This window comes from Myotis lucifugus, unplaced genomic scaffold (assembly GCF_000147115.1).
Source record: "Myotis lucifugus unplaced genomic scaffold, Myoluc2.0 scaffold_403, whole genome shotgun sequence".
Classification (NCBI taxonomy): domain Eukaryota; kingdom Metazoa; phylum Chordata; class Mammalia; order Chiroptera; family Vespertilionidae; genus Myotis; species Myotis lucifugus.
The window spans coordinates 864,079-887,970 of NW_005871451.1; the positions used below are offsets into that span (position 1 = coordinate 864,079).

At 36.5% G+C, this 23,892-nt stretch overlaps 1 protein-coding gene and 1 pseudogene across 3 annotated transcripts in view; both read right to left on the bottom strand.

Annotated features, from left to right (window-relative positions):
- The window catches only part of INTS8 (integrator complex subunit 8), a 40,216-nt gene that overhangs the window by 5,239 nt on the left and 11,085 nt on the right, over positions 1-23,892 (bottom strand). Inside the window, exons 9-20 of one of the 3 annotated variants that reach the window (XM_006102188.3) lie at positions 23,333-23,433; positions 22,548-22,689; positions 16,821-16,891; positions 16,273-16,448; positions 14,937-15,070; positions 11,390-11,500; positions 9,042-9,243; positions 5,107-5,228; positions 2,665-2,849; positions 2,047-2,080; positions 1,355-1,411; positions 1,211-1,272 (exon numbers count right to left, since the gene is read on the bottom strand). In XM_006102188.3, coding sequence (XP_006102250.1) covers positions 1,211-1,272; positions 1,355-1,411; positions 2,047-2,080; positions 2,665-2,849; positions 5,107-5,228; positions 9,042-9,243; positions 11,390-11,500; positions 14,937-15,070; positions 16,273-16,448; positions 16,821-16,891; positions 22,548-22,689; positions 23,333-23,433 — 1,397 coding nt within the window. The remainder of the gene's footprint in view (positions 1-1,210; positions 1,273-1,354; positions 1,412-2,046; positions 2,081-2,664; positions 2,850-5,106; positions 5,229-9,041; positions 9,244-11,389; positions 11,501-14,936; positions 15,071-16,272; positions 16,449-16,820; positions 16,892-22,547; positions 22,690-23,332; positions 23,434-23,892) is intronic. The other 2 variants (XM_023743602.1, XM_023743603.1) reach the window with 2 other exon arrangements.
- LOC102430366 lies at positions 13,113-14,289 on the bottom strand (annotated as a pseudogene).

A 23,892-nucleotide genomic window follows, 5' to 3' on the forward strand; every position in this document is an offset into this window, starting at 1 on the left:
GACTAGACCACTCTAAAAAGTTCTAAATTTACAATATAAAGCATATAAAAGAGTTAGGATAAACACCTAGCTCCACTTTTTAGGCACAATTTACAGTAACAAAATTAAAGTAATCCTCACAATTCTGAGGGAGGCACTATTCGTATACCCATTTTACAGATGCAGAAACTGGCACAGAAAGCAACTTGCCCAAGGTCACATACCAGGTAAGTGGAGTGGCTGAGACTCCCATCCTAAGAGTCTGGCCAAGGGCCTCTAGGTATACCATTCCTTTTGTTCATTTGTAATAAACATGCACTAAAAATAAAGCATGGTACTCCCTTGGGAAACAAGCCTCAGTCAGTGGAGGGAAGAGCCCCTAACCCATTTTTGACCCTCCCATCTCCATATGAGATATGAAACTGTTTCCAGTCTCAAAGACTGAGATGGAAGCAAATTACTCATTCTACTGATTGCTTCCCTACCTACTGAAATCTTTCTTCTTCACAGATGCCACTAAGAGCAATAAAATAAGGCTTATGACCTACCCTTCAGGCACAAAGTAAGAAGACTGGGGGGAAGAGAGGGAAGGAAAGGAACACTGGTGAGGAAACAAACATGGACTCTTCTGAGTGTGTGTGTGTGTGCGCGCGCCTGTGTGTGTATGTGAAGAGAAAAATGTAAATGGTTTCTTCTTCCAGAAAAAGAACACTTTTTCTCCCCTAAAAAAATCCCCCCATCATCTTATTGCGATTCTCAGGTGATGAAAGTAAGGGGGGAAGATTTCTTAAAGTAATTAAAGAGCTTATGAAGGCAACTAAAAAGGGATTGGAGCCTCTGATAATCACAGTGCTAGAGGAGATGTACAAAGAATTACTTAAAATAAAAAAATAAACATTTTCAATAGATACTTGTAAAAGAGATAAGATTCCAGAAACCTGATAGAAAGCCATTCTTTTAGCCTCGATTTTCTAAATTTTACCCACTGACAAGTAATCAGGACTACTTAGAGCTCTTCTGTTCTACCTAAGGCTGGTATACCTCAGCTCTTAAGAGTTATGCCTTATTCACAGTTTTTAGAAAGACAATTACTATTATAGAGAAATACAAAGTTAGCTATAGAATCCTAACATTGTAGCCTTTTAATCAAACTATTCAAAAGTTATCTATACCAGGCAGGATGGTCCTAAATATATAAATAATTTAATAAAATGTAAGCTATAATACTTACTTGGGGATGGAGGATGGCCAAATAGAAATGTGTTCAGCTGTAATATCATTCACAATGTCTTCCTTAAAAGAAAAGAAAAAAAGGCAATTTAAAAGGAAGTATATTTCAAACATTTTTAAAACAATGAAATTATGAAATACTGACCCGAACATTGTGAAGTTTGACAAAGAGTGATAAAATAATAGTCAAAACCAATGGTTCCTATAAGAAAGAAAACACAGAATCCTTAAATATTATATATTATGTTAATATTTCTTGCATCAACATCAAGGATAACCAAGTATTTTCTTCCAAAAAATTCTTACTCTTTGGAATTTACTATCTACTTTAGTTTAAAACACACTAAAGATCAACTTTATCTTTAATGTCATGAAAGAAATCATGGCACAAATTTACACAAAAATTAATCATATTTAGGTGTCTGGTTTATAATGCACGGATCCTCATGACTTTTGAAGCTGAGTAAATAGATCGCATTCCACGAGTACTTTCAGCTACCTTAAACAAACTGACTTTTATTCCTTAAAATAATAAAGGATGGAATGTAGGTTATGTCCAGTAAATTAATGACATTAACCTGATCAAACAAAAATTAAAGCTAGGCTTCACACATCAAGCCATATTATAAAGACTTCTTTGTCATTTAAAAAATACCTGTTTGTAGTCGCTAGAACATAAGTTAGGTAATTGCAAAATAAACTTCTCCATTTAGATTATCCTATCCTCAACACTGAAGCACATTAACAGTTCACCTAAATAATCGTGTAAGCACTCAATATTTTTTAGTTATAGTCTATAAAAATCAGCAATAGTAATTGACGTTTAAGAAAACATACCCGTAATTTTTTTATAAAAGAAAGCAGTTCACTCCTACAAAAAAAAAAAAAAAATTCATATATACATTGAAAATAAATTATAGGTGAAGATTTATTCCAAGCTCTCCAGTTCTGCAAGTATAAGAATATATTTTACTGCCGTATCAATGTAATTTCTATATTACTATCCAACTATAAGCTTTCATTGATTATATTAAATAATAGTTTCTTAAAATAAACAAGTTATTTCCAAAGGTGATCATGTCAGACAAGTCCAGCAGATGTCAGCACCAGCAAATTCTTTTTTTTTAAAAAATATATTTTATTGATTTTTTAGAGAGAGGAAGGGAGAGAGATAGACAGAAACATCGATGAGAGAGAAACATCGATCAGCTGCCTCCTGCACATCTCCTACTGGGGATGTGCCCGCAACCCAGGTACATGCCCTTGACCGGAATCGAACCTGGGACCTTTCAGTCCGCAGGCTGACGCTCTATCCACTGAGCCAAACCGGTTTCGGCAGCACCAGCAAATTCTTACACTGTCTGTCTTTATGATATATAAGAATAATGGTAGATGTTCTGGAAATAGTACAAATAGCATAAATATACTAAAAAAAATAAACTGATCAAAACATACCTATACATTATACCTAATGTGGATTCCCTCTGCTTTATTAAACTAACTCTGCCATCATTTCCTCGTTTGTGTTGACTGGACACACTACAGATCTGAACAACAACTTCCCAAAGGTCTTTAGCGGTCCGTCTACTTTCTTTAGGGCCTGGAAGCTCTTTGATTGTAGCTGCTAAAAGCTGTCCAAGCTATAACACGAAAAACAAACAAAATACACAAGAGATAATCTGTAATGTCACACATGTTAGTTCTATGATTAAGGCACACACAAAAAATGGATAGCTGCCCAAGTACACCAACCAGTTATTTTATGCTGTGCCTTCTATCCAACAACTGAGAAATTTAGAGCTCATTGTCTACTGACAGATCTAGATCTGCTCGGGAAAGAAACCTCTGGTTTTAATTCTATATAATAAAAGGGTAATATCCAATTTGATCCTAACGGCGGAATGACTGGGAACAACCAGTCGCTATGACACGCACTGACCACCAGGGGGAGCTCCACTCAGCCACAAGCTGGGCTGACAGCTGTGAGTGCAGTGGCTGTGGTGAGAGACTCTCCTACCTCCTCGGCAGCATTAAGGATGTCCAAATGTGGCTTAGGCAGGAGAGCGGGCCTAAGCCATTAGTCGAACATACCCCGAGGGCTCCCGGGCTGCCAGAGGGATGTCTGACTGCCAGCTTAGGCCCAACCCCCCGGGGAAGCGGGCCTAAGCCAGCAGGTGGACATCCTCCAAGGGGTCCCGGACTGCGAGAGGGCACAGAAAAGGATGAGGGGAACCCTCCCAAGTGCATGAATTTCGTGCACCGGGCCTCTAGTATATTATAAACCTCACTGTTCCAAAAAAGTACAGTCTAATGAGAACAAACTTCGATGACACAAAGAGGTATGTGACTTATCAAGTGGGAAAAAAACAAGTTACCAAATATATATAGTATGATCCTGCTTAAAAAAAAAAAAAGGTTTCCAAAGAAATGTATACACCACAATGTTAACTGCGATAAAAGCCCATGAATGAGATTAAAATAGTGCTGAAATTTTACACACACATTATAATCATTAAAAAATATTTCTTGATGAAAAAATATGGAAATTGAAGTTGACAGAACAAGGGAACAAGATTCAAAGCAACTCTTCTCTAAGAAAAAGTAGCAACTGGGGATACTGCTATGTGAAGAGGCAGAATTAGGGAAGGACAGATTATGGAAAATGATTGACCTGAATTAAGAGAGCACACAGACCAAAGATGTAGGTAGGACCCAGAAATAATAAAAAGTGGAAGGGTTGAAAGCAAAAGGCAGAGAAAAGACAGACCCAAAATGTAGAGAAAAAAAATCAGGCTTATAGCTAATTCAGCACAGGAAAGATAATTAAGAGAGGAGAATGTGTGAGTGGAGGCGGGAGAGGGCATTGAAGGGATAAACGAAAAAAATAAAGATTAAACTAGAGGAGGAAAAAAGAATGAACAACTTATTGCCAATTCAGGGGTGTCACTACTGATAACAAACATGTACACTAATAACAATCCAGCACATCACATTTAGAGAAGTAAACAGATTCTAAAGAAGGGTAAGGTCCACCCTGGCTGAGTGGCTCAGTTGGTTGGGAGCGTCGCCTTGTACACCAAAAGGTTGCAGGTTCGATTCCTGGTCAGGGCACACTAGGTTTCGCTTTCAATCCCTAGTCAGGGAGCATACGGGAGGCAACTAACTGATCAATGTTTCTCTCTAACATCAGAGTTAGTTTCTCTCTCTCTCTCTCTCTCTCTCTCTCTCTCTCTCTCTCTCTCTCTCTCTCTCTCATATCCCTTGGTGAGAGGTGCTCAAATGGAAAATGGGTGGAACTACACCCTCCTTACGGCTCCCACCAGTGTATACCCATGTATACCTGCGTACTCCAGAGCTTAAAACTAGAGTTTGATTTTTTAAAATATATTTTATTGATTTCAGAGAGGAAAGGAGAGAGAGAAACATCAATAATGAGAGAGAATCATTAATTGGCTGCCTCCTGCACGACCCACACTGGGGATCGAGCCTGCAACCCAGACATGTGCCCTGACCGGGAATCAAACCATGACCTTCTGGTTCATAGGTTGACACTCAACCACTGAGCCATGCCGGCTGGGTTTGATTTTATCATTCAAAGCAATAAAAGCTGACTCACCTTTCACTAGTTTAGGATTATACCAAAAATTTATCTTTTAACTACATAATTTTTGCTTGTATTATCATGGAACTATAGGGTATTAGAAAAAAATATGAGAAGGCAAATTCAAGTGCCTGCATTATCAAAAACTATACTTTTAACTATAAACCAACAAACATTTGTCCAATCTAACAATGTATTATAAAAATTGGACAAGTTCCCTAGGTAGTACAGACCTAAAAAATAGGTACAATAATTCCATCCTAATAATTCTTTGATTTAGATTAAACGTGAATTACCTTTACATATGGATTATTCTGAAGCAGAAAGGCAGGAACTTGCAGTGTAAGGTATTCATTTTCCTTCCAGTTTAACATAAAAGCAACACACTCCTCAGCAATAACCTGACGAAGAGGAATATCTAAAAAGCCAAGAAAATATCTGGAATTATCATCATAACATTATAATGAGAACAAAGCAAAATTTGCTCAGATTTCAGTTAAACATATTAAAAACAACAGTTACAGATGAAAAATAGAAAAATACTAACATTTTATACTTTTCTCTAGGAAGCTTAAAGGTTTCCCAACAACAGACTGCCGTGGTCCCCACTATTAATCAAAAAAGTATGTACTTAAGAACACCTCAGATGCCCAACACTCTACTGTGGAAATTTATAATTCAAATGAGCAGAGAAAATGAACACACAAATGAAACAAGTACAAAATGGCATTGGCATAAACTTTTAGAGAACAGAAATAGCTAAACCATGTAAAACTGTAATAAATCTGAGTTAATATATCATTTTTATTATTTTTCTGATTAAAATGTAATAAATATTCCTGAGACAATTCATTCACTTTTTCAAAAAATATTACTGCACCTCGCCGAAACCGGTTTGGCTCAGTGGATAGAGCGTCGGCCTGCGGACGGAAGGGTCCCAGGTTCGATTCCGGTCAAGGGCATGTGCCTGGGTTGCGGGCACATCCCCAGTGGGAGATGTGCAGGAGGCAGCTGATCGATGTTTCTCTCTCATCGAAGTTTCTAACTCTCTCTCTCTCTCCCTTCCTCTCTGTAAAAAAATCAATAATAATAAAAAAAAATTATATATATATATAAAAATATATTACTGCACCAGAAACAACTGTTCTGAATACTTCCTTAGTATAACAGTCAGGTTTTAATGTACTGCAGGAAAAAGAAACCCCAATGAATGCTACAGAACAAGGTTAAAACTTTAAATGGAAAGAGCTATTAAACCTAAATAACTACATTCAGTCTTTCTAAAAAGATTGCCGGTGGCTATTTACTTTAGATCTCATCTTATTCCAAAAAAGGCTCTGAGATGACCAAAAACAGCATAGGAACACAGCAAAATAAAAAAACATTATTTGATTTATGTTCTTAAAGAAGGAATGAAGACAGAAGTGAAATTAGTATCCCAAATGCTGCATGTCACTGAGTGCTATAGTTTGCCAAAGGAAGCCTGCACAGCAATTGGCTCCAATGTTTCCTTTACTTAGCTGGCAGTCCCTCTCAGTAAGATGGCCATGGCTCTTAAAGCTGAATCAGAACCCAGAGAGTGGAGTCCTGATACAGCCTGAGAAGCAGTGATTTAGAGACTAAACTTCCCTTTAAGCACCTGCAATACAATTGTTCATTATCAAAAAGCATAGAGTCATATGCTGGAACAGGCAGCCAAGAAACATAACAAGGACACGTATTTCAACAGAAAGCTACCTTTTAACACAGAGGTATTTAAACGTCGGAGGATCTCTCCCAAAAGAGATATCAAAATAATTAATCTGTAGCTCTTATTTCTATACCTAAAAGGTTGGATCTGCTGTCAGTTAAGATAACTTCTTATTCCTGATAGAAAAGCCAGGTCCACCCACGTAAAGGAGAACTTCTCTTTCCCTGGTCCATAGAGGGCATGCATCTAACTAATTCACAATTGGCCCAATAGCCCTAACCCAGTGGTCGGCAAACTCATTAGTCAACAGAGCCAAATAGCAACAGTACAACAATTGAAATTTCTTTCCAGAGCCAAATTTTTTAAACTTAAACTATATAGGTAGGTACATTGTTATTAACTTAATTAGGGTACTCCTAAGGCTTAGGAAGAGCCACACTCAAGGGGCCAAAGAGCTGCAGTTTGCCGACCATGGCCTTAAGGTATAATTAAATGCCAACTAAATGATATTTAAAAGCCTTGCCAGCCATTTCAAAGAGGAAGAGCATAGGCTTACGTTGGACTGATGGATTCAAATCACAGTTCTGTCTCTTACTGCATGACTTTGGCTAAATTCCTTATGCTCTCAGCACCTCAGTTTCTTGACTTATAAAATGGGGATAATTAAATAAGTAGCTACTTCACAGCGTTACCATGAGGACTAAATGAGTTATGCACCTAAAGCTCTTAAAACAATTATCTGATATGTAGTTAGCAATCAATAAATGTTTGGGTTTTTCAATTTTTGTTCTTTTTTTTTAAACTTTATTTGTTTGTTTTGTTAATCCTCACCCGAGGATATTTTCCATTGATTTTTAGAGAGTGGAAGAGAGAGGGAAAGACAGAGAGAAACATTGATGTGAGAGAAACACATCGATTGGTTGCCTCCTGCACAAGCCCCGACCAGGGCCTGGGCCAGGGAGGATCCTGCAACCAAGGTATATGCCCTTCACTGGAATTGAACCTGGGACCTTTTGGTCTGCAGGCCGATGCTCTATCCACTGAGCCAAACCAGCTAGGGCATCAATTTTTGTTCTTAATTTTAGAGAAAGCATGTATGAAAACTCAACCTTCTACCTTAAAACCCACCCTACCCAGACACAGTAGTAATGTCAGTCAACAGTTAGTGCCAGCATACTAGATTAATTTTCATGATACTGAAGGGCACTGATGCATTAAAGCTCAAAGATATTCTATCTTGAGTGCTAGAAAGTTGTAATTTCTGCTAGAAATCAGAATGTAATAATAATTAAGTTCATTTAAAAGACCCCAGAGGGCCAGCAGCCATTTCAGTTTTGACACATCAGCACCTTCCTTTACACTTCAATTTTATTGTTCATAACATTAAATATGTATAGTATGGCCCAGCCGACATGACTCAGTAGTTGAGCATCAACCTATGAAGCAGAAGGTCATGGTTCAATTCCCAGTCAGGGCACATGTCTGGGTTGTGTGCTTGATCCCCAGTGTGGGGCATGCAGGAGGCAGTCAATCAATGATTCTCTCTCATCATTGATGTTTCTTTCTCTTCCCCTCTCCCTTCCTCTCTGAAATCAATAAAAAATATAAATATTTTTCTAAATATGTATAGAATGATTTAATTGCTCTAAAGACTTTATTAAAACATGTAAAATTAAACTGCTTTAACTAAGCAAGATGTATATATAACATAGGTGATAACTGATACAAGCTCCTTTTTATAAGATATTTACATTTAGAATGGGACAAAAGAGGACTGTTCCTAAAGTGACCACAGTGAGTTCCTGACTCAGTGGCAATCATTTTGAGGCCTTCCTGTGATTATGATGGTAACGGGGAAATAAACCTTCAAGATGTACCTTTAAGGACACTGATTGTTTTAACAGAGTACGTATCTTCAAATTGCAATATAGTTTCTGTAGTATAGTGTCCCCTCAAAATTCATGTCCACCTGAAACCTCAGAATGTGCCTGACATAGAAATAGGGTCTTTGCAGATATACTTAGCTAAGATGAGGTCATACTGAACTAGGGCAATCCCTAAATCCAATGACTGGTCCCTTATAAGAGCAAAAACAAAAACACACACACACACACACACACACACACACAGAATGCCATATAAAGGAGGAGGAAAAACGAAACTAAGGGAAGAAAAAAGGTGGCAAACACTGGAGTGACATAGCTACAGGCTAAGAAGAGGCAAGGAGTCTTCCCTAGAAACTTCAGGAGGAGCATGGCCCTGCAGGCAGACACCTGGGTTCCAGGTAGTCTCCAAACTATGAGAGAATAAATTTCTATAGTTTTAAATCATCTGGTTTGTGGTATTTTGTTATAGCAATCTTAGGAAATGACTAGATTCCAACATTTCCCCCAATGTTCTCAAGTGAAGTCCACATCTGAATTCTGTTTTTGGAGAGAAATAACTTTTTTCAGAGAGTAAAAAGTCAAGGAAACATTCTTGGACTTTCCCACAATTACTTGAGTAACGAGTTTCTGAAATGCAGCTTTGTGGAAGTCTTACCCGGAAGCCTCATTTCCAGATATCCCCGCACCCGGCTAATAAGATCGGAAGGAGGTCTCTCTCCTGATTGCCCTGTCCCAGCTTCATGTGTATAAATATCCAAAAGCAGCATCTCATTCAACATGACTTGACGAAGTTTTGGTGAAAACTCTGTTACCAACTCCAAACAAGCAGCAAATAACTGCTTAGCATGGGAAAAGTCCTATAAAAAGAATGAACAGAATAGCCTGGATCACCTTTCCTTGCAAACCAAAAATATGTAACTTTATGAGTACAGAGCAAAGAGAAAGATTAATTTAAATGATTAACACTAACTATCTCAGGGAATGAGGCTAAATTATCTTACTCTTTATCATCTCTGTATTGGTGATTTATTCCAATAAGTACGTAATTCTTTTGAAACTTTTTTAAAAGATCCAATAATCAATATAAATTACATGCCATAATACTAAATAAGTTTTACATAAATTATAAAACAAAAATAAAATTTTTTACATAAGTTATATGTGTTATATACGTTATAAGGATGTAAAATTCCTACCAGCCTTCTCCATACACCTTCCACTCTTCAACAAGATTCCATATTCTAAAATCTTTGCACACAACACTATTAATCTACATAATTGGCTAGTAAATCAAATCAGCTACAATCCAAGCCCTTTCCTACACATCTCCTAATTTTTCCAAAGAGTAGTTTTCCATCACTCTCCACAGAACCCCTTCAGTCTGGCTTCTACCCCATCATAATAAAGAAACAGTTCAACAAACAAAGATCTTCACCTTTTTATTTTTTATGCTCACCCAAGGATGTTTTTATTGATTTGAGAGAGAAACATCAATTGGTTGCCTCTCTGAGAGGGGATCAAACCCACAACCTATTGGTATACAGAATGAGCCACCCAGCCAGAGCTAAACAAAGATCTTCTAATTGTCCAATCTACTGAACACTTTTCAGTTACCTTAATGAACTTTTTCTAGACATTCTCTACTATAACTCCACATGTATCTGGTCCTCATATCCATCACACCACCCTTTCTTGGACCCAATGTTGCACCCCCCCCCCCCAAGCTCTGTATATTCTCCCTGAGTGATCTTTGATGACTCCCAAATCGGTATCTTCAGCCCAGACCACTCCCAAGCTTCAGGCTCATGTATCCAATTGTAGGCCCAAATTAAACACTGTAAAAAGGAACTCATAATCTGCCCTTCGAAAATGTTTTTCTCTTTACATTCACTTGTTGGCACTTCCATCTGTTCCCTGACACCCAAAACAGAAACTTGAGCATCATCGTGATCCTTTTCTCCCTCTTGCCCTCCACAGCCAATCAGCAATCAATTCTAGATTTTACCTCTTTAAGATTTCTCTAATACGCTCTCTTTTCTCTATCCTTTCTAGCACTTATGCCACTTACTAGCTATGTGACCTTGGACAATTTAATACCTTTGAGTCTCTGATTTCTCACCTAAAAACTGAAATAACACCCTCTGCAGAGTTGTTTTTTTTTTTTTTTTTTTTTTTTTTAAGAAAAATGTAGGTGAGCCCTGGCCTGTTTGGCTCAATGGATAGAGCGCCCGCCTGGGGACTGAAGGGTCCCAGGGTCTATTTAGGTCAAGGGCAAATACCCAGGTTGCAGGCTCGATCCCCAGTAGGGGGCACGCAGGGTGCAGCTGATCAATGATTCTCTCTCATCACTGATGTTTCTATCTCCCTCTCCCTTCCTCTCTGAAATCAATAAAAATATATTTTAAAAAGGAAGAAAGTTAATACAGTTTATCAAAATTTAAAAAAACTTAAAAAAAATAAAATAAGCTATGAAAGACATTTTAAGGGATTTTGTTTTGTTTTTATAGCTTGGAACACAATCTTTACTAAATGAATACTAAAGGTTATAAATAATAATTTTTCAGAGTCTCCAGATATTTAAAAAGGAATAGACCAGTATCCATATGTCCAAGACCAGTTTGGTACAGTTATGAGGACACACACACAAAAAAAGAACAAACCTTTTCAAATATCCTTTTAGGCCCGGCTGATGTGGCTCAGTGGTTGAGCACCGACCCATGAACCAGGAGGTCAAGGTTTGATTCCAGGTCAGGGCACATGCCCAGTAGAGGACATGCAGGAGACAGCCAATCAATAATTTTCTCTCATCAGTGATGTTTCTCTCTCTCTCCTTTTCCCTTCCTCTCTCAGTAATCAATTAAAAAAATATATTTTTTAAAAATCCTTTTAGGCCAATGGCTATCATTTTAAGATCAGGAAAATAGAAAATTCTGATTCCTGGCTTTCATGTTACAATTAGTAAAGCATATTCTTAACCAGTAGTTAATGTACACTTTTACTCACCATAACAGTACTGCAGTGTAAACCTTTGGCCATGAGAATGTATACCAAATCCCTTGTTAAATTGTCTTTGATTCCCAGGATAACACCACTATAAACAGAAGGTACTTCCCACTAGAATAAATAAAAATATGTAAATATAAACACTTAGAGAAAGCCAAATCTAGATAAATATCTTTCAATAATCTTCAATCATTTAAAAAAATCATGCAAACGTCATCTTTAAAAAAAAAATAACAGTCATAATAAAATGCTATTCAAAATGAACATATTCACTATAATGAGTCAGTAATAAATCATTAAATTGACTGGAACATTCTGAAGGTTATAGAAAAAAAGAGTATATGTATTAACTTATGTAGTCCTCACAACAGTACTATGAAGTAGGTAGTTATCCCCCTTTTACAGATGAGAAAACTGAGGCACACAGATGTTAAATAATTTGCTCAAGATTCTATAGCTCGAAAGTATGGAACTTGATTATAAACTCAGGTAGTTAGTGTCAGAACGCCCTCTCTAATATTATGTTATACTTTCTCATCTATACAAATGAACACTAATAACCATGTCAATACCAATGAGGCCCAATTAATGTTCACAGCAATTTCCCATTTCACTGCACTTGCATGTTCAAGAGCCATAAAATATATAGCTGTTTTCATTTGCACTTCCATGCAGGAAAGCTGTTAAAACAGATAACCTCAGAAACAGGTATATACATTACCTGTTCGTTTGGGTTCATTTTAAAATCCAGGATTATTTTAATTTTAAAAACAAATACAAGCTATTGACTCACTCTTCTCAACTTAACTAGACAGTCTACCCATGGTATAACTGCCTGGTAAAAACATACATCTTTACAACTTGGTGGTCCCAAGTTTTTTTAAAAAACCATTTCATAGAAAGAAAAAAAGGATATAAAAAGAGCTTAAGGCCCTGACCACCGGCGTGCTCAGTTGGTTGAACATCACCCTGTGCACCAAAAGGTTGCCCGTTCTATTCCCAGTAAGGGCACATACCCAGGTTGCAGGTTTGACCCCCAGTTGGGGCATGTAAGCGAGGCAAAGGAACGATGTTTCCCTCTCTCTCTTTCCCGTCCCTTCCTCTCTCTCTCTAAAATCAATTTTAAAAAATTATTTTTTAGAAAAGAGCTTAAAAAATACATTAAAAAGCGAAAATATAAGGGGAAAGATAAACATGTAATTCTAACTTAACTTATGAAACTAAGAGGAGACTGGTCTATATAGGAAAATGTGCATCCCAGAAAGTCAGGTATGAAGATTTTAAAATAGAAATTTGTATGACTTGAATCTGCCTACTTCCTGAATAAAAATAACATATTGCAGCACTTATACTTCATGGTTCATACACCTAACTCACTTGGCTCTATTCTTTACTTACTTCTAGCCTTTACTTAAATGAGTCTGAACAACGTAGTGATATAGCATAATAAGAAAAATAAAATAAGCACACACGATATTCCCCCTTCAGTGGCTACTTTAGATATTTGTTACTGGAAAATTCCTTTAGAAAATTTAAATATAAGTCGGTGGCTTCACTTAATCAAGTCCCCCAGTTAATACTTAGAAAACACCCTCAGTTTGTTGATGGTACCTACTCTAGAGGGATAGCTGAACAAAGTCTGTCTCAAAGCCAGTGCTAAATCAATTTCAGAGATGAGAGAGGGAAAAGAGGAGTCTAAAATCACACGTAGTACAGATGTCATCTAAGACCCGTCCTCTGGATCCATGTTTCCTTCAGGATTTTCATCATTATAAATGGTCTCTGCCATCTGCCACATTTGTATGCTAACTGTCCTCTGACACAGAACAGATCACCCAAGGTTCATTGGAGAAATCAGATATCTTGGCAGTGACCACCATGAATAAACAACCCCAATGGCTCATCTTCTGCATCTTCTCCAATTTTACTAAAAACCCAGATATTCAGCCTGCAATCAGTACCACTGAAAGCCAAAATAGTCTCATTGTGAGAAAACCACTGAACCTGAAATATTTCTTCCTTACTGATTCAAAGGAATGCAACTTAAGTTTCAGATTTCTCAGATCCCAAAAGGCCAACGGTCATATCAGCTGATCCTGTAGCAAGAATGAACTTATTATAAGAACTGAAAGAAAGGCTGTTCACTTCAGCACTGTATCCACTGACTGGCTTGGTCTGATCTGGAAGTATTATTTGAACAGTATCCCAGATCATAAGTTTCTGATCATCAGCGAATGACCCAAACAGAGATTCATGGTGCAGATGCCGGGAAACATCTCCTACTCCTGCTAAATGCCCTATAAAGATGGGCTTCACATCCACAACTTTTCCATACTTTGGAAAAGCACTGATGTCCCATAGACAGATGGTGTAGTCATCTGAAGCACTAAGGAAGTGCCCACAGAGATTTGGGCTCCAAGAAAACCCATAGCCTTCCTTCTGATGTCCACGAAGACACATGTCTGGGCTGCATTCTCCAGAGGATCTGGTTTAGAAGGATGTTTTGTATAGTCAAAAACAAGAACATCACATGCAAGGGTTCTCTTAATATAATGTGACCTATTTATTCTTTCATGGCTGACCTTGATTTCTATTTCAACTTTTCTAGTAACAGAACCAAAACTTCCAAATCCTCCTTTCTCACAGTGTCACCATTAGGGAGCTTCACACTGGCTGTAACAAGGTGGTTTTGTTCATCTGACATGCGTGTTCCAAGGACAAGCCAAACCTTTCCCTTCTGGTCTGGTTATATGTGGAAGCCACCGAGCAGTTAGGCTGGGCCACTTCAGATAGGTCATCACTAAATCATAAAGAAAAGGGATGTTCTTTTTCCATATTTTGTACTCTTTGTTGACCCCACGTTCTTCTACTGCATCAAAGGGTGTTTCCTTGTCAGCCATGGCACACAGGCAAGCCAGGGGAATTCTGGGGTCGAGCACTGGGGAGGGCTCATGATGCCTGGCTAGGGGTTCTAAATGAATACCTAGATCCAAAAATGTCTATAAAGAAGTTTTAATGAACTGGTTCCTAGCTGTAGGCTTTAGACCTCACGAAGGCATTAAAAAACAAAAACACCCTATTAAGCACATAGCAAGTATTAGCTACAAACTACATAAATATCTTACATATATACTAGAGGCCTGATGCACGAAATTCATGCAAGAGTAGGCCCTCGCAGTCCTGCCTGCGTTGCGGCCCTGTCCCCCGCCCACTGGTCGTTCTGGAAGGTCGTTCCACTGTCTGGTCTAATTAGCATATTAGCTCTTTATTATATAGGATTTACAGATATATTTAAAGTATATGTAGATGCTATAATAAGTGGGATATAAAATTATTATTAGAGGCTACTGATTTAATAGTATCTTTTCTGACATTTTTTATTTCTCTGTCAATGGATGTTCAAAGTACAATTATTTCATGTGAAGGTTCTAAACTGTTGGCAAATAAAAGAAGTCTTCATTCTCAAAACAGGTAACAAGTCTCCGATTAAATTACATTAGAAAACAAGGGTAATTTTATTACCTGTTCTTGACAGAGGGTTTCTTACCTTATTGGATACTGTCCAGAATTGGCGCTCTGATGTCATACCATGTAATTCAATTAAAATCTGCCGAATCCTCCAGGGATCCACTGACAATATCAGCTGATGCTCCAACTGGCCAATATTGACACTTGCTGAGGCTAAGAAAGGAAGAGATTCCTATTTTAATAATGATTTAATTCAAGGGTGTAAATAATCATGTAAGTATGAGTGATAATTTATTGAAATTGTGTATGTAAGTATTATATCTATGGGGTTTTTATTCTTAGTATATCTATTTCAAAAACAGCTCTCACCTTCAGAACTGATTCACCAACATAATGTAATTTACGTATTTGCTTTATCCTCAGAGAAAACCTAATACAATTTGTATTATGTCTGCATTTAAAAATTCATTTGATAAAGATGATGAAAATATAAACAAAGGTAAAAATCAGTAAGTGGTTCATGAAAAGAACTATGTGGTATATATGGATAAAAACTAACTTATGTAGATAGTCTCCTACTTTTTTAACATAATGTGTTAACAAAAGCACATATAAATGAAAGGTTAATTTTGAATAATAATTTTAAATAACAAATATTTAAAATGTGTGTTTTCTGAAGGAAGAGGAAGAGGAGGAGGAAATATTGCCTTCTAAAAGAATCATGAAATGATCATTAAAACCCTTAATTACAACTAACCTGTGAGACAGTCCTCAATTTCGAGCATTTTATGTGTTAGTGTTATTCATTTCCTTTACAACAGTAAATCAGTTTAAATCCAGTGAGCTTCAAAGCTGCTAAAATTTTGCCTTTTTGTTAAGCCAACTGAATTCTCTACCTCACCCATACTAAGTTTTGAAGCTTATTTTTTTTTTTATTAATTACAGGACTTTATTTTCTAGTTACATTTATAAATTAAGGGCAAAAATTGAAGGAAATCACATAAATAAGGCAAAAAAGACAGTAGTATTGCCAAAGCTAAATGTTTAGCCAACAGGTAGTATCACAGAAATATAGGCTGAAATGCATGGAAGCCTGTATTACTTATGGTCTTAGCACATTTTACCAGTCCCTTCCCAAACTCTTTTGTTACCTCCCAAGAACACATTGGCAGCAGAGCTACCTTGGTCTATTTCCCTAGCTACAATCTCTTCTGTATCTAGACCTAATTCACCACTAACCACAGACTCAGCAAAGTCTCAGCACTTAACTGCCTAGATAGAAATATAACAACAGAAGACAGGTAGATTTTTATTAATTACCAACATCAGGGCAAATTAAAACAATTAAGGGGGCATCCTCAAATACACTGAGGGGCAAAATGTGCCAACATTAGCTAGCAGACTGGAGAGCTCACCTGGGATGTCATAAAATGAAGTCATAGGTTTAATGCACAGGTTTACTCTAGGGGATCTCTTCCTCATCTGATCAACAAGTAGCTTTCGTTCTTCATCTTTCAACAATGTAATGAAAAGCTCATGTGAAGAAATCATGAAAACATACTGCAGATCTTCCAACCCCAGACACACATTCCTACATCAGTAAGAAATATTATAAAACAAAAAAGGTCATGATTTAGTTTGGGAAAAACAATATTAACCAATTTTTGTTAACAAACCATTTAACAAATCACCATTTCATAAACTGCATTAACAATATTTTGAAATAGATTTTAAAATTTCACTTTGGTCCTTATTTAAAATTGTGATATCAATGACAATATAAGAGTAACTATACAATCATAAGTTCTGTGAGGCTGCACTGATCTCAACCATATCTGGTTCTCAAATATCAGTTACTGCCTGTTTATAAGATATGCAGTTCAAATACAAAAAGTAATAAAAGGTTCTTTCCTCACAGGACTAAGTTCAAAGTTAAGGAAAAGAAAAAAAGAAAGGTACTTACTTTAGAAAAGAAGCCATGTTTTCTTTCAAAGAATCTGAAGGTTTTTCTAAGTTTATTGATCTTGAACATACCTAGAAGTTTGAGTATTTTCATTTGAGTATGGGCTTTAAAAAATATACACTAGGTATGAAAAGTTACAATTTGAAAACAACTGAATTTTCCTTTTTCAGCCATATGTCAATCACAAATTTGGTTAAATTAAAAGATGATATCAAAAAATTAAAATCCACAATGGGGAGAAGGAGTAAAATCTAATCATTTCAATAACTGCAGATATTAAGAATAGTCTATTTAGCACGGTATAAAGTTCTCCCATAATTTATAAATTGTTACCAATTATATGTAGTGATAAACTATAAGAACCAGTAGCTACTGTCAGAAAAGCAAGAGAAGATTCATCTTAGTTGCAAAGAAGTATCAGTAATAGCTAAACTAATAGCTATAAAACTAATGCTTAAAAAATTTAACCAAGGTTTAGCAAATAATAAAAATAAAGAATTACAGAAACCAGTTATAAAAATATTATTTATCTATGAATATTCTAATATTATTCTGAGATTATTCATTAGGATTCCTCCCATACATTATTTACAAGCCAAAATAGGACATAATTAGTATAAAAGTCTCTAACCTCAAGAAACTATCTAATATTCTCTAATAAGATATAGAATGTTGGTAGCTGCAATGTTCATAACAGCAAAAAAGTGGAAACAACTCTGAAGAAGTATATCAACTGAAGAGACACAAATGTATAATGGATAGCATACCCAAATGAATGGACACACAAATGAGACATTAAATAGTATACCTATTCAATGGAATATTATTCAGCCATTAAAATGTTTACAGCAGAGGTCGCCAACTGGTGGTCCGTGAGGTCTGAAAGGTTGGCAACCGCTGGATTAAAGTATTGACACATGCTACCACATGAATGAACAATGAAAACATTAAGTGGCCTGGCCGGTGTGGCTCAGTGGTTGAGCATCAGCCTGCAGACTGAAGGATCCTGGGTTTAATTTCGGTCAAGGGCATGTACCTTGGGTGCAAGCTTGATCCCCAGGCCTGGTCAGGGCACGTGCAGGAGGCAACCAATCGATGTATCTCTCTCACATTGATGTTTCTCTATCTCTGTGTCTCTCTCCCTCCCTTCTGCTGTCTCTAAGAATCAATGGAAAAATATCCTCAGATGAGGATTAACAAAAAATATATATATTAAAACTAGTATTAAATTTGCTGTCATATGTAAGATCTTATGATAAGTAACACTTGAGTGTCTTTTCATATCAGATTATTTATTCACATTTAGAGAGGCATTGTACATGTGTCATGGAACAATTTAGGGAAGATTTGTTAACTTCTGGTAAGTAATGTAATATACGTTTCGTGAATTCACCTCAATTTTTTTAAAAGCCTCATTAAAAACAAGAAGGAACATATCTATAAATGTTATAACATTATAAAGGTAATAAAAACTTTAATACTAACACAAAAATTTAGATGATATAAACAAATTCTTAGAAAATAACTTCTTAAAACTATTAAGGAAGAATAGCTCTACAATCACTGATAAAATGGACCCACAGCCAAAAATCTTCTCACAAAAAAGCCTCTAGTCCCAAATACTTCATTTCTGAAATTCTATCAAACATCAAAAGAAGCAATGAGTTCCATTTTTACACTAACTTTTCCAATCTCTACATATAAAAGCCTAAGTGACTGAACGACCGATCGACCCATCGCTATGATGCGCACTGACCACCAGGGGGCAGACACTCAATGCAAGAGCTGCCCCCTGGTGGTCAGTGCGCTCCCATAGCCAGCCTCCCACGGTCCATCCCCCCAGCCAGCTGGCCCCGATCGGGACTGGGCAAGATGGCCCTGATCAGCCCCAATTGCTGGCCAGGCCGAGGGACCCCACCCATGCACAAATTCGTGCACCGGGTCTCTAGTGCATTTATAAGGTAAGCATGACAATGAAACCAAAATCAAAAGCAAGACCAAAAAAAAGCAAATGCATCAGTCTTGCACAAAAATGTGTAACAATCTTAAAGTATTAGCCAACCAAATCAAGCAATATATATTTTTTAAAAATCACGACATACACCTGAAGCAGTTATGCTAATCATGTCAATTAAGATTTTGAAAAATCATGACCTAATTGGTTGTTCCAAAGATAGTTTAACACAATTAATATACTTCACCACATTAATGGATTAGAAGAGAAAAATAAAATTACAAGACTGTAATAGACATAGAGAAAACATTTGATAAAATCTAAAAATCATTCATGATTTTTTAAAAAGAGCCCTTAGTGAACTAAGGATAGATGAAAACATCCTTAATCACATAAGGAAGAGCTACAGGAAAAACAAAATTATCATCATTCCACATGGTGAAACAGTGCAAGCTTTTCCTCTGAACTGAGAATGAGACCAGGAAGCGCACCAGAGCCCCTTATACTGAACATTGTACTAGTCACAGTCAGCGCAGTAAGAACAATTAAAAAGAAATAAAAATGAAAAGGTTAGAAGAGGGGAAAAGCAAAATGCGTTATTTACAAATGAGACTGTTCAGAAAAACAAACTCACAGATAAATTAATAGAACTTTAAAAAATATATATTTCCTTATTGATTTCAGAGAGGAAGGGAAAGGAGAGAGATAGAAACATCAATGATGAGAATCACTGATTGGCTGCTTTCTGCACGCCCCCTACTGGGGATGAGCCCACAACCCAGACATGTGCCCTTGGTCGGAATGGAACCTGGGACCCTTCAGTCCGCAGGCCAACACTCTATCCACTGAGCCAAATCAGCTAGGGCTAAGAGAATTTTTTAAGAGTCTAGCAAAGTAGTTGGAAACAAAATCATTATACAACTCTAGCTCTGTACCAATTCATAAACTACTTTTAAATGCATATTTGAAAAAACAAAAAAGACCTCTATGGAAAAACTAAAAAGCTCTGAAGGACATTTAAAAAATGCCTAAGCTGATCAATGATTCTCTCTTATCATTGATGTTTCTATCCCTCCCTCCCTCTCCATACCTCTCTCTTAAATCAATAAAAAACATATTTTTAAAAATTTCGTAAGCCTTTTAATAAATCAATAGCTACACCAGTTCATGGATTTGAATACTCAATATTATAAAAATTACTAATTCTTCTTGGTTTTTAAATGTAAACTAACTCCAAAGAAAAATCCATCAGGCTTATTTGTAAAACTTGACAATCTGAATCTACTATTTACAACAAAATGCAAAGGACAAGCATGCCAATACAACTTTGCAAAACAACATTTGTGCTTTAGATATCAAGACATAGGAATACTGACATATGTATAGGCAAATAGAAAAGTGGTACAGAATAGAGCCCAGAAACAGGCCATACACACTTGGGAGTTCTATAAAGGCAGCACTCGGGATTGGAAGAAAAAAAAATGGACCATTCAGTAAATGGTACAGGAACAAACCAACAGTCATATAAGGAAAAAAAAAAAAAGGTATTGGACCCCCTACTTCATGTGACACCAAAAATATCAATTATAGATGGATTAAAGACCCAAATGTGAAAGGAAGGGTATGCTATAAGCTTTTAGAAAATAAACTATGAGACTATCTTCATGACTATAGGATAGGAAAAGCTTTCTTAAATAAGACACAGCAATCATGAAACCTTTATAAACTTTATATTAAAATTAAGAGCTTCTAAAACAATAAAAAGAAAGTTAAAAGAGAAGTCAAACTCAAAGAAGATACCTGAAATATATAAACATGGTAAAAGACAAAGGCTATAAAGAACCACCCAAAATGTCTGCAAAAAACATAAAATCCAATAGAAAAATAAGGCATACCACTTGAAAAAGATACCTCAAAAGACGAAATCTATGTGAGCAAAAAGTAAATGAAAAGCTGGTAAATTCCTTAGAGGGGAATGGAAATTTAAAACTCAGTGAGATACCATTATACAATGATCTGACAGGCAAATAAAAAAATCCCAAGATGCTGACCAATGAGAATTCTCATGCATGCTGGTGGCAAAAAAACTTTGATATTATAAAAGTAAGATTTCATATACACTTCCTCTAACTGTATAAACAGACAAATAGTATGTATTCCAAGCAGCATGATAGCAAAAAACTATAAACAATACAAATGTTTATCATAAGAATGAATAAATTGTGGCATTGTCATATCATGTTAAAACACCTTACAGGCATGGAACATATTTCACTATTAGTATTAAAACACGTGCCACCTGCCACATTGTAGATCTGCACTGTGCAATACAGAAGTCATACAGCTACTGATTATTTGAAATATGACTAGTACAGACTGAGATCTCGAAGTGAAAAATACAGATTTCAAAAACTTAGTATGAAAAAGATTGTAAAATCTCTCAACTTTTTACACTAATTTTATGTTGAAATGATAGTATGCTGGATATATAAAATGTAGGATTAAAATTAATTCCACCTTGGAAAAAACCACCTTTCAGCAATGTGAAAAAACACACACACAAAAACTTGTATCTGGTCCTGGCAGATTTTGCTCAGGGTGCGGGTTCCATTCCCAGTCAAGATTATGTACCTCGCCCTAACTGGTTTGGCTCAGTGGATAGAGCTTCGGCCTGCGGACTGAAGGGTCCCAGGTTCAATTCCGGTCAAGGGCATGTATCTTGGTTGCGGGCACATCCCCAGCAGGGGGTGTGCAGGAGGCAGCTGATTGATGTTTCTCTCTCATCGATGTTTCTAATTCTCTCTCCCTTCCTCTCTGTAAAAAAAATCAATAAAATATATTTTTTTAAAAATTATGTACCTCAGTTGCAGGGTGGATCTCTGGCCCCATTCGCAATCGCAGGAGAGTGTGGGGTACATGCAGGAGGCAACCAATCAATCTGTCTTTCACACATTCGATGTTTCTCTCCCCCCCATCCACTCTCCCAAAAAAAAAATCAATGGAAAAATTATCAAGTGAGGATTAAAAGAACAACAAAAACCTGTATCTGCATTAAACAACTTGAAAAAAAAAATCTCACAAATATATGTTTAGTCAAAGAAAGTGAATACATTTTGTATGATTTCATTTATATAAAAGCTCAAAACAGGAAAATTAAAGAATATTCTTTAAGGGTGCATATAAAGGTGATACAACTCTGAAGAAAAGCAAGGAAAGGATTATCATCGAAGGCAGGACAGCGATTTCCTCAGAGAGGCAGAGAGGATCTGGAAGGAGCATAAGGACTTTTACAGTGTTGGTAATGGTGCACTTTGGAACTAAGTGGTGTTACTTACGCTTTATGTACTTCTCTCAATGTCTATTACATTATAACAATAAAATAAAGAGGCTGAAAGATCCCGTAGAAGCACAGACTCTAGAACTGACATGAGAGGAGGTTAATGGTGTGATTTGAGAGTTTTTAGTAAACAGGTGATAGAAAAGGTGCCTGACACTTTGAGAATAAAAAATGACCTGAGAAGATGAAAGAGCCAAGGACAAAACTTTTGTAAAACAGAAACACTAAAGGGAGAGTAAAATAGAAGCCAATGAAGGACCCAGGAAAATCCAATAATGTAGGAGAAATAGGAAAGAGGGAAGCGCGAGTGTCGTCTGTCAGTAGTTATCAATTATCAGGTCAGATGAAGACAGAAAAGAGGGCACTGGATTTGGCAACTAAGACATCACTGGTCTTAAAGCAAAACTGTAAGTCAAAAGGGGAAATAATGTCTTACCTCAAGGAGAAAGTCTATTTTCTCTTTATTAGGTCTAAGAAATAGCTGGTTAAATTGAACACTAATTGTTCTACCTTCCAATATATCACGGACTGTGTTACAGGCACAGACTTTAAAACAGATTTCATCTAGAGCTTCATTTCTGTAGAATACAAAAGTAGATGCACTAATATTTTTTTAAATGAAAAAAGGTATATATTACAAAACTAAATTCACAAGAATGAGCCATTTATTCTTGAGAGATTAAGATTTTAGGATATGCAGGCACACTAGTAAATACCCAAGTCAGGGGGGAAAGCATAACAGAAAAGTTTTGAGTTTATTAAGGGACAATTTAGTTACAAATTAGGTAACAGAATTGAATTCTGCTTTGTATAATCTTTTTTTCCCAAGCACTTTTTAATAGAACATTTAAGGCAGGGGTCCTCAAACTTTTTAAACAGGGGGCCAGTTCACTGTCCCTCAGACCGTTGGAGGGCCGGACTATAGTTTAAAAAAAAACTATGAACAAATTCCTATGCACACTGTACATATCTTATTTTGAAGTAAAAAAACAAAATGGGAACAAATACAATATTTGTATTTGCATGTGGCCTGCGGGCCGTAGTTTGAGGACCCCTGATTTAAGGGTTCCTCTGACTATGTTAATTTCTATATTCTAACAAAAGTGAAAGTATTGTCACAGGCTTATAGGTACTTTGGAGGTGTGTTTCAGATAAACCTGAAATGCACACTTGCTCTTTTATTCAAAAATCAAAAAGTAATTCTTTGATTTACTTACTTACCCCTGTTGAGCTTTCTGAAAGAGTTCTCTCAGTACTGACTGTCGGAACTGGACGGGTAAACCGAAGGTTAAGTTATCTTCAATGAAAATCTTTATTACCTCCTAGAACACAGACATAAAATTGCATCCATTTCAAAAATCATGGCAAAGTTTCTTTACTTTTAAAGTCTCCCATGCCCCCCCCAAAATAAAGCCTTTCCCCCGAAAATATTAAATTTAAAAATAAATTTTTAAAATAAGTCTTTCTATAGTAAAAATACACATTGAGGAAAAATCACAAAATGTTACACTTATTTATGAATGAAAATTTGTGTAAGAGATATTTGAGCCAATTGACAACACTTGCCGGGGAACAAGATCTCAGATGCTCCCTCCCTCATGCAACGTACCATCCAAAACTATCAAAACTGCCGCTCACTTTCTCCTCCAGTCTTAGTATTTGCAGTGGCTATAGTAAGGCTAGGCTACAAGGTTATACTTTCAAATCAGACCCAAAACTTTAGTCTCTATATAGAGGGTATATGCTAAATGAAATAAGTCAGAGAAAGACAAATACCATAT